Consider the following 11,329-nt stretch of genomic DNA (forward strand, 5'->3'; position numbering starts at 1 on the left):
TAGCTCGCTGTAGTGGCTGGCATAACATATTAGCGACCACTTGGTCCCCCAGTCAGACTTCAAAGAGTATGTGGGGGGGGGGGGGGGGGAGTTAAATTTAATGACCTCCTTTACCACCTCAAGGGAATAAAAAACAAAACTTTTTTTTCCTCTATAACAAAATTCTTAGTGTAAAAATAAATAAAGTACCCAAGTGTCAGGGGACTTTACCGTACCATTGCGGAAAAGTAGTGAAACAAAAAAGATGTTAATTTGGTATTGCTTTAATCCTTCAATCCGGAAGAATACAGTTAAAGCAGCTGCAATTTTCACAAACTTGATTTGATCGGTGGGGTCCCAGTACAAAGACCCCTGCTAATTACTAGAACAAGGGGCTTGCAGCACTTACTCGAGCACTATGCCTCTGCGACTGCCTTTGCTGATTGTCTGCACCTCAAGGCAGCTAAGGATGGCCACATTGAGGTCTATAGACCTCTTCTGTACACATCAATGAGTCAGTCTTCTGTTGGAAGGAGCTGACAAGCATCAAAAACAGACAGTGGCACAGTGCTTGGGTGAACGTTGCAGCCCCCTCCTTATAGTGATCCACCCGGGGGGGGGGGGGGGGGGGGTGAGGAGGGTCTCAGTAGCAAGACCCACCACTGATCACAAGTTTTGACATGTCTCTCTGCAGAGGTTCAAAGTTTGCCAAAAGTGCATTTACTGTTTAACGCCCTGTTAATGTTGTAACCATGAAATCCCAAGAAAAATAATGGTGGTGTTTTTGGGGTTTCTTTCCCATTTCCCCCTTCTTCCCCTCAAAAACAAAATATGAATAACTATTTTAATACATTATATGTACACCAAAATGATGCCGTTGAAAAATATAACTCGTCTGTGCCCTTATGGTATGTTGAAGGAGTAGAAAGTTATGGCTTTCAGAATGCATTGATGCAACAGTGAAACAAATAACTGCATCCTCATCTTCATTGACTTCTGTCTCCTCTAGTGGTCATTTATGTAATAACCCATGATCACTGTTCTGTGCTTTATTTATTTTTTCAGCTAATACAATAAAAGTGATAATTCCCCATTAATCTTTTCATCAAGTGAACTCTTTAAGCAAGCACTAAACCTAATTGTCTGTTGCTGCTCGCTGACAGCACACTGTAATTGTTTAGCAGCACAGGAGTGATGTGTCTGTTGTTGTAGCTCACGCTGTATCTTATTTTACTGGCAGGTGGTTTGTGTTAGACACAGACACGAAAGACCTGGTCACTGTACACACAGATGGGAACGAGCAACTCTCAGTCATGTGCTACTCCCCAGGTTTGTATTTATTTTATGGCGTCTTTTATATGGCTTCAAATTAAAGCCACAATGTTCTGATTTCTGCTTTTCTTAGAAGAACTGGTCAGAAGTTTGCTAAAATACAAGCACCATAAATTGGGTCGTTTTTAGACAAAACAGACTTCAAATTATTATGGTAATTACCTAAAATATGAGGGACTTGTCATCCCAAATCGCACAATCGAGCTCTATTGGGATATGTGCACTCTGATTGCTTCAGGTTAGTTAAGTGGTGCAATGAGTGAACCAAGGGCAGTAACACTAAAGTCTGTTTTACCTCCCTTTGCAATGCAGGTGAATGTGTTCTGTTCTGTTCCCTGTTATCAACCATAACTGTTGTATTCTTCACTGGGGTGGCTGATGTAAAGTGTCAAATTTTTGCTTCCCATGAGCAGTATCTTCCATATCTCCAATATTAAGACTTTCCAGACTTCTTTCATCTATATATTGCTTGAGTGGCAACAGCAACATACTGATCGTATTGTAAATGTTCTCCTCTGTAGTCTGATGACTACAAGCTATAGTTTTAGTTTGTAGCCTGTGAATGGGTATTCCATGTCAGAATGCCACTTGTTGATGGATTCTCTGCAGAATATTTAAGTCTCTAGCACAGGATTTTCAGAAGTATAACTTCAGTGTGAACCAATCTTTTACTGCCGTCATTCCTGCTAAGAACTTAACCACAAAAGGCTAATTGGAAAAATAGTTCTGAAGCTGACCAGACAGGAGTAAATGTTCTGGTGCTCTATGGGCACCGCACACGGATCCTCTGCTTTCTGCTGACTCATATCTGGGACCATCTTCCCTCTTTTTATATATTTTTCTTGTTCTCTCTTCCTGAACAGATGGAAATTTCCTTGCAATCGGTTCCCATGACAACTACATCTATATTTATGCTGTTAATGAGAATGGAAGAAAATACAGTCGCATTGGCAAATGCTCAGTAAGTTGTTTGCTGTTTTTGCTGATGCATAAAATTTTTTTGTCAAAACGATTAAGGAAGTGACAATGGTGAAAATAAAATATTGTAATACCAGCTAAAGGAATATTGGATGCAGTACATTAAAAGCAATATTCTATTGTGGCATTTTTCAATTCATTTTCCTTCTCCTGAGCCTGGGCAGAAGTGATATACTGTGTTATGCCTATTGCAGGACCTGGGGTGCGGAGTATGACGCAGATTCAGCTACCAAAGAGGGTATTCTAGTGTCGTGCTCTATCCTCCAGGCCCTGAACTAGGCATGACATAGGGTATGTATTGCTCGGAGTGTTTCTTTAAAGATATTGGTGGCCAATTAACCAATATACCAGGACATGCCCACAAGCAAGGCTTACTGGTAAGCTGAAGCCTTTACAGCATCTGACCCCTTTTTATGATGATCTATTGCGACAAGGGAATAATTTTCTAAGTTTTAAATTATTTAAACCTAAAAAAAAACTAATATCTGTAAAATTTGGCGGCGTTCATGCTGCAGGTCATGTGATCGCGACCGCCAAATTATTCATGGCACTATGAGACACATCAGTGTGGCCAGCAATTGGCTGCCATTGTCACTTTGCAGGAGAAAATACATAATTGCACTGATAGTAGGAAGAAGGACCGGCGGTGCAAAAACCATCAACTTTGAAAGCAAAGAATATTAGAGGTGTGTTTTTTATAACTTTTGGATTGTCCTGTTTAAGAGTCAAAAACACTGCCATTGCCTGCATATAACACTTTTTTTTTTTCTCTCCCTCTAAGGGTCACTCCAGTTTTATTACTCACCTGGACTGGTCTGTGAATTCTCAATATTTGATGTCTAATTCAGGAGATTATGAAATCTTGTACTGTAAGTGCCTTCAGCATTCTGTTTGCTATCATTCTGTATGGGTATAGTAACTAAAATAAGTTTTAAAAAAAGATAGATAGATAGATAGATAGAATATTGAACATTTAAATGAAAAACCCTAAAGACTATGGAAGCCTTTTAGGGAATCTTTAAGATTATAAAGTGGTTTTTTTTTTATTCAAAAGCATTTTGTAATGGAGTTTTATTAAAACCTTTGCACTTTTTGTATATCGGAATATTTATAGGAAGTCGCAGAATGCTGTTAATGAAATTTATCAGAGTGCTCATCTCTGTTCTCCTGCATGGACTTCTTAAAGTTAAAAATTGATTATAAATTTAGTTGATAAGATGGTTCAGGAGAGTAGAGAAAGGGGCTGGACAATGAGCCATCAGATGTCATAAATCACTCTGATGCATTTCACAGTAAACAGATTCTGAAACTTGCTATATACTGTGATATGTGGAAGCAAAATAATGCTTCATTTTTACTAAAACCCTACTGCAAAAAAAGACTTTCAGTCAAAAATACATCCATTTAGTGAATAACATGCCCCCAAAAGGGCATAACCTTTATAAGGGCAATAACTGACAATGAATGATGGAGAGGATCACCTGCTCAGCCAGCTGTATTACATACAATAGGTTTATAGCTTAGTTGTAGTGCTGCATCTTATAGTCAATCTCCATTAAAACATTAGATAGCAGAGATGTGGAGTCTGGGTCAGGATCTCATTTTGGTGGAGTTGGTAGAAGTTTTCTGACTCTGGCTTATGAAAATCCTTTTATAAATATGGTATCATTAATTCAATGCAAAATTTGTTGCATATTTCCTTCCATAGGAATTCTGTAAACTTTCGAAAGGTCCTGTAAATATATGTTCTATTCATCAAATCCCCTATGTATCAAAAACCTTGATAACTTTGATATGGAAACGGCAATATAAAATCAATTATTACCTTTCCTCTCCATTATACGGAGTATAACTAAGTATGCTGCTTCTTCAAGGCTTATAGTTAGGATAAATCCATGCAGCACTATCTACACATGCTCAGTAGTGAAACGCCTCCTCTACAGACCAGAGGAAGAAGGCGCACTGGGCATGCCAGCACTTACCGTATATACCGGCGTATAAGGCGACGGGGCGTATAAGACGACCCCCCAACTGTCACCTTATACGCCGGTATACAGTGGAGAAAAAAAAATAAATTCATTACTCACCTCCCACGGCGTTCTGTCGCGCTCCGGCAGGATGTCGCTCGCTCCGGCAGGCTGTCGCTCGCTCCTCGTCCCCGGCGCAGCATAGCTTTCTGAATGCGGGGCTTGAAATCCCCGCTTCCAGAAAGCTAATACACACGCCGGCAGCCATGACATCATTGAATGGCTGTGATTGGCTAAAGCACACGTGGCTTCAGCCAATCACACTATTCAATGACATCATTGAATGGGTGTGATTGCTAACACGTGCGCCTTCAGCCAATCACAGCCATTCAATGATGTCATTGAATAGTGTGATTGGCTGAAGCCACGTGTGCTTTAGCCAATCACAGCCATTCAATGCTGTCATGGCTGCCGGCGTGTGTATTAGCTTTCTGGAAGCGGGGATTTCAAGCCCCGCATTCAGAAAGCTATGCTGCGCCGGGGACGAGGAGCGAGCGACAGCCTGCCAGAGCGAGCGACATCCTGCCGGAGCGCGACAGAACGCCGTGGGAGGTGAGTAATAAATTTTTTTTTTTTTACACTTTTTTTTTGTATTACCGGCGCATAAGACGACCCCCGACTGCAGAGCAGATTTTTCGGGGTTCAAAAGTCGTCTTATACGCCGGTATATACGGTATGAGTCATATATGAAGGAGTTGGAGTCTGGTAAAATTGAGGATTCTGAGTCAGAGGTTTGTCTTACCGACTCCGCAGCCCTGAATACTGGTTTTGGCCCTTTTAAACTCAGTACTGATTCCTTAATAGATACTTGAGTCTAGTAAATTAGTTCTGGGCACAGGCAAGCAAAATGCATACTGCCACCTATGGCCAATTTACTGCCAGCAATATTTTTTTTTTTACATTATTACAAAATTTTCTATGCACTTGTCCATTCTTTGAGAAAATGGGAATATAACTGGGTAACTAGGTAGTCGTGTTTCTTGTGTTCACATAATGACTTTTTTTGTTTACAGGGATTCCCACAGCCTGCAAACAAGTAGTCAGCGTCGAAACCACCAGAGACCTCGAATGGGCAACATATACCTGCACTCTTGGATTCCAAGTCTTTGGTCAGGGAAACTTTATTAAGAGTTAACATCCAATAGAGAAGCAAATTGCTTAGTGCTGTCAACAGCTCCTTATCCCAACCGCTCATTAGCATGCATGTTCAGCTCAGGCAGTGTAACAGGAAGAGGGGGTATTAGTGTATCTTGACGCCACCAGAAGGTAGGGGTTTGACAGGAGTTAAGCCTCTATAGGGTCAATGTAGTAAGGTCCCGATAGGGTCAACATAGTAAGGTCCTAGCAGCACAGTGTGGATTAATTTCTGCGTGCAGGACATGCACAAAGCAATGCACAGTGTGCTGCTGCCTGTGTGTGCTGTGGGCAGGCTGTCGATTCAGGCATGCTTGCCCCGCGGGTGGCGGCTGAAGGCTCCCTGCTGTCCGTCCCCTGACTCCTCCATACCAGCCACTGGCTGCATGCTCCCTGCAGGGGGCCGACGGACTGCAGGGTTTTGTGCTGGCCGTCTCTGTGCTAGGGTGACGGCCGCTCCCCGGTCGCCTCTCTGCTATGTGCAGGGGCCCGAGTGACATCTGTGTCTGGCGGCTGCCGGCTCTCTCTTCTGCCTCACGGACGCTCCCCTGGCGACACCTCACTATACGAGGGCCACCTTTCTTGTGGGATAAGGGCGGCCGCCACTGTGACCCCAGACGCCCGCTGCACCAATGACCCATCCGAAGATGACGGCCACTTCTGAGATATGTCACGGCTGCCGTGTCAGTAGGCCTTATGCCCGCTCCCCTCCTGCCAGCTGGGAAGCTAAGTGCTATCCCTTCAGTGGGCCAGCCGGGGAGCGTACTTGCACCACGGGGCATGGGCTGCTCTGAATTTTAGTGTCCTTGCAAGACCTGAATACTAACAACCACTGCAGCCAATCATGTTGAGGGGGCATCACCCCCCTGTCAATCTTGACTCCACCAGGGATTCCACCAGGATGAGTGTATATAATGCTATATCTAGTATAAATTAAAGGACAAGCATTATTTATATGTAATCCTGTAGATATGACTCTCGTTGCAGTCAAAGCACTCAGAGTGAAAACCTCCATTCTTTAAACTGCAGGCTGTATTTAGAGCAATGCAAAACCATGCAAAATGGAATCTTTAAATTACAAAGTGACTTTTTTCTTATTCTGTGACTATAAACTGCTGCTCTTCTGCAGGTGTGTGGCCCGAAGGGTCAGATGGAACAGACCTCAATGCAATCTGCAGGTCAACTGATCAGAAGCTTTTGGCTACAGGAGATGATTTTGGAAAAGTCCATCTGTTCTCATATCCTTGTTCACAGTTTCGGGTAAGTAACCGTGAATAGGTACAACTAATTAAATACCATGATTACACCAACATACCTAGTGTTAAGGCCCATTTAGACACAACAATTCGCTCAAAAGCAATCTTTTGATCGATAATCGTTGTGTGCATTTACACGGCAAGATGATTGCTCAAAATTCGCTCAAACGGCAGTCTGAGTGACAGTTTTGAGCATTCACTTTGCATAAGCTCTTAAGTAGCTAACCAGCTACTTAGGAGCTTATTAGTGTGTAAATGAAGGCTCCCGCTGTATACAGAAGACAGCGCTCCCGCTGTGTTCTTGAAGCGCTCAGCTGGTATACAGCTGAGCGCTCCGAGCGGGGTATGCAGAAGATAGCTGAAGCACTGTCTTCTGCATACTTCTGCTGTGTTCTTGGAGCGGGATACCAGCTGAAACGATACCATCAGTGGTATTCTGCTGATAACTCAGCGCACGGTGCTGATAAGGCTCACTGCTGATTTTTAGACTTTTGGCCACGCGTTTAGCCACAAATTATTGCTCAAAAGATTTTGAGCAATAATCGTTGTCAAAATGGGCCTTAAGGTGTTTAAAGTTCCTACGCAGACCCGTGTGTTTTCATGAGACTACACTATATAATCTGATCCTGCACACTCTCAGCCACTATCAAACCAACAAACAGTAGAAGAGGCAACCGATTATTTAATCTGCATTGGACCTGCATAACTGTTGCCTATTTTTAATCAAGGCTATTTGCGAAGTCCAAATACATGAGTTGTAACACACTTTAATTTTATTTTAATTGCAACGATTAGAGATTTTCAAAAGTAGGTCTTTTTACAATGTATGTCCAGCTTTACCATTTCTGTTTGCAGACTTCCAGCCACGCTTACGGCGGGCACAGCAGCCATGTCACCAACGTGAGCTTTTTGCAGAAGGACAGCCATTTAATCTCTACTGGTGGCAAGGACATGAGTATCATGCAGTGGCGTGTTCTCTAGTCATCTGCCCAGGCAACCTCGAAGACCACAAGAGAATCCCATAAAACCGACACATGCCTTCCGTATAGCTAACACCGGCTGCTTCTGAACGAGTTGTGGAGAACTCAGGAACCAGATCCCTCTCCCGTCTATCACTGTCAGTCCAACCTGCCAGGGTCACCCCTTGGCTTCTAATAAGGAGGGCTGCACTGTTTGTACTTGCTTCAAATTCTGCAGAATACAATACACATTACATTGTAGCGCAGAAGGGTCTTATATTCTATCCACTGTTTATAGTGTTCTGTCAGTTTAGCTTTCATGAAAATGTTAAACTCTCCTTGTGTATGTCATGTTTTGCCACGAGCAGTATTCGAAGAATGTGACATGAGTTGGTACGTTGCATTAGTCTTCACACACTAAGAACTTTAAATGTGAATGTGTTCATTTTTGGGGGGGCGTCAGTACCTTTGCACTTCTATTTTTCCTGTTGTCATTCTCCCCACTTTTACTCGGATAGGATTGTTTATGGCACCTGGGCATTGCCGCTATCTCATTCCCATGTTTGTAACCTTGGTGTGCATTTTGGATCTGGTCAGGCAATATAACCTGCAATAATTTTTCTATATGCCTTTCTGCTGCTGCCGTGAATTGCAACGATCATGTTCAATTACCTGATTTCTTCCACTTCTTATAGGAATATTGGACTAAAGTTTAAGCAGAGAAGTTAGTTAGGAGGCCAGTTGTGGGGGCAGATATACCGTATACCAGTGTGTTGGAGGTGCTGTTATTGCAGCAGATCAGGTAGAGATATGACCTTTGGAGGAGAGCAGTGTGTGAAAGTATTGGTACATGAGGTGGTTCTGAAAAACAATGTGCTGGACATGTGTGAGGTTTTAAAGTGGTGGTCCTACGTCTAGCTATTTTGCTGCAGGAAGCAGACAGCTCCGTGCATTCTGCTGGGGCCATCGTTGGTACTGCAGGCTGAGTCCCATTCACTTCATTCTGACTCAATGTATGGATTTGTCTGCTTCCTGCAACAAAACCACTAAAAGTAGGACAAAGTCTCCAAGGTAGGATCTTGATTGAGAACTGTTCAATAGGGAAATCGACCTTGGATAATGGAAGCTTATTATACTTTGTGTTGCAATCTCACACCTTTTTTTTCAATATCTCTGCTTGCTGTAGGACATGTACTGTTTACAGCCAAAGACCCCTTAAAACACTCACCGACCTTAGTTTTCTCTGAGCGAAGGGTTTAATTGTGTGTCCAATCTAGACAGACCTCCTGTGGGTTAAAGAAGCTGCACTCCTCCAGATCTTTCCTGTATTGATACACAGTAGCAAACCTTCAGGGCAGGAGAGAGACTTGTGCTGAGGATGTGTTTACATCATTGTGCATCTTCTCAATTGGATGCAATTGTAGCAAATCCTCAGCTTTGAAAAACATTAGGTTAATGAGTTCCTAAAGTTTCCAGTCACTGTCAGTAAGCAGAAATATTGAAAATGGTGAATGGAAACATACTGTGTATAAGGATGTAGCAAAGCGTTTTATTATTCAGAGATTGCTCTATTTACTCAAATTTAGGCAATCCCATTATAGATGCTGAGGTTATATTGCCTCAGAATTTGCAGGTAGAAGTAAGTTGCAGATGATTATGATTAGGGATGCTATGTTGTTAGGTCTTGTATCCACTGTCTCTGCAGAATTGAGCCAGGACAGCAGTAATTGGCATAAAGGCTAAAAACAAAGGATGAATCCTGTATTGAAACCGCAATACCAGGTGAGCCCATGTATGGGGAGTTGCAATATGTTCTGCGCTTTACAAGTCCTGACTTTGTGGTTGAACTGGAATTAAAAGTCATCAAATGCACCTTTTTGGATGCAGAAGTCCTTGGAATGGTATTGATGAGTATTTGACACCCCTGAGCCTTAAAAAGGTATTCCAGTTACAGCAAGTGATGACATATAACTGATCTGGGGACCCCCATGATTGCTGTGAAGCACCACAGCTCCTTCTGAATGTTTTCTACACAGCACCACAGTCTTCCCGGTGCCGTGCAGCCCCATTCTGTAGATGCGCTCCTTTTATTTTGTGCTGAAAGTAGTACTAGGTGCGCTGTCTGAGGTACTTAAAGGGGATTTTCTCTTTGGATAACCTGCTGCTGGGACCCCAGTAATCAGCTGTAATGTCTGAGGGAACCTGACAGCAAGTGTTCAATTCCCTTACAGTGGCACTAGAGGAGAAATTAAGTTGTCATTTAAATGAATGGGCTGGCTGTCCTAATAATGCTTAAACATGCCAGGTCCTCCAGAGAAAGATGGTCTTGGTAGACAATCTGATTTATTGACGAGATTCTGAATGGGAGACCCCATTCTACTAAGGGGGTTTTGTCATTAAAACAAAACTCCATTCCCCAGCTGTGTCCTGCCTAAAACAACAAAGGATGGTATACTATCCTCTCTTGGGGCACTGGGACGAAGCTGACAGCCGGCGTTGGCATCAGTAGTGACTTCCGGGTAGACATCACTACTGGCATCAGCGCTCATATCCTGCCCACCATGATGCCAGGAGTTTGGGGATGTGAAGTTTCGCATACTTCTGCTCAGCCCGTCTACCCAGAAGTCACCGCCGATGTCGGCTGTCAGCTGTGTCCTGGGGGCCAAGGAGAGGCAAGTATATCATCCTCGGTTATTGTAGGCAGGGCCCAGCAGGCTGACAGGTTTTGTCTTAATAACTTAACCCTTTGGAGCGTGCCCTCACAGGATATCTTGACAACGGGTATTCTAAACCCATATACACCCCACTAATCTATAATGCCTAGTTGTTCATAGGACACGGTTTTCCAGCATTTGCTTGTCTAGCTGTGATAAAACTACAATTCTCGGCATGCCCTGACAGCTGCTTGATGGGAGTTATAGTTTCACCCTTAATGTAGCCAAATGGGTGTTTATTGAAGGATACATTTATATAGCGCCAAGTGCCTTTTCTGTATTACTATTCCAATGTTACTCGCTAAATGGCACTTTGATGTATAAGACGAGTAAAGACTTGCTTCTATAAGGATGAGTTCATATCGGGGAAGGGTAGCATACACTCGGCTTATTGCTTTTTATACTGGAAATATCTAGCAGTGCAGTATCCGCTTTACCTTTTAACTTCCTGTGACTTATTGTAAATCCCCCCCCCATTTTTTTTATTTTTTTTTGTATTTTTAAATATAAAGTGCAACACGTATGTGAAGTGGTTTTATTGTCAGGTTATGTCTGCATGGAAGGGAACACTTACGTACAACTATTTAATCTTCCAGTCTTGAGCACTAGCATCTAAGAGAACATTTGTAGTCACGCAAACAGAAACCGTTATTACATTTTTGTCTGATTAAAAGGCTTGAAACGCATTGTTTACATGGGGGTATGAAGGAGGAAATAAATTTCAAATTTGTTATGAAATTAAGTCGTTTGTTTCATGTTGTGTGTGTGTTTTTCTTTCTTCTTCTATAGCTGTATCTATCATGTCTGTTTCACACAACTGTGTGTTTATTAGTGGTGAGGGTACCTGCCTAAGACTTGGTTGGATCAGGACACTCACCTGTATCATGGGGCTATAAATGTGCCTATAATACGCTCATGTGAAACTCCCGCAACCGGAGAATCGCTATGAT

The 11,329-nt window shown here is 42.7% G+C and overlaps 1 protein-coding gene across 6 annotated transcripts in view; it reads left to right on the forward strand.

Annotated features, from left to right (window-relative positions):
• EML1 (EMAP like 1) overlaps nt 1-11,117 on the forward strand; it is a 136,118-nt gene extending 125,001 nt beyond the window's left edge. For all 6 annotated transcript variants that reach the window (XM_066607963.1, XM_066607961.1, XM_066607962.1 and 3 more), the window contains 6 exons: nt 1,220-1,308; nt 2,175-2,272; nt 3,071-3,158; nt 5,330-5,425; nt 6,580-6,710; nt 7,562-11,117. In XM_066607963.1, coding sequence (XP_066464060.1) covers nt 1,220-1,308; nt 2,175-2,272; nt 3,071-3,158; nt 5,330-5,425; nt 6,580-6,710; nt 7,562-7,687 — 628 coding nt within the window. In that variant the 3' untranslated portion in view covers nt 7,688-11,117. The remainder of the gene's footprint in view (nt 1-1,219; nt 1,309-2,174; nt 2,273-3,070; nt 3,159-5,329; nt 5,426-6,579; nt 6,711-7,561) is intronic.
• The last annotated feature ends 212 nt before the right edge of the window (nt 11,118-11,329 follow it).

The sequence above is a fragment of the Eleutherodactylus coqui genome, chromosome 6 (assembly GCF_035609145.1).
Source record: "Eleutherodactylus coqui strain aEleCoq1 chromosome 6, aEleCoq1.hap1, whole genome shotgun sequence".
Lineage (NCBI taxonomy): Eukaryota > Metazoa > Chordata > Amphibia > Anura > Eleutherodactylidae > Eleutherodactylus > Eleutherodactylus coqui.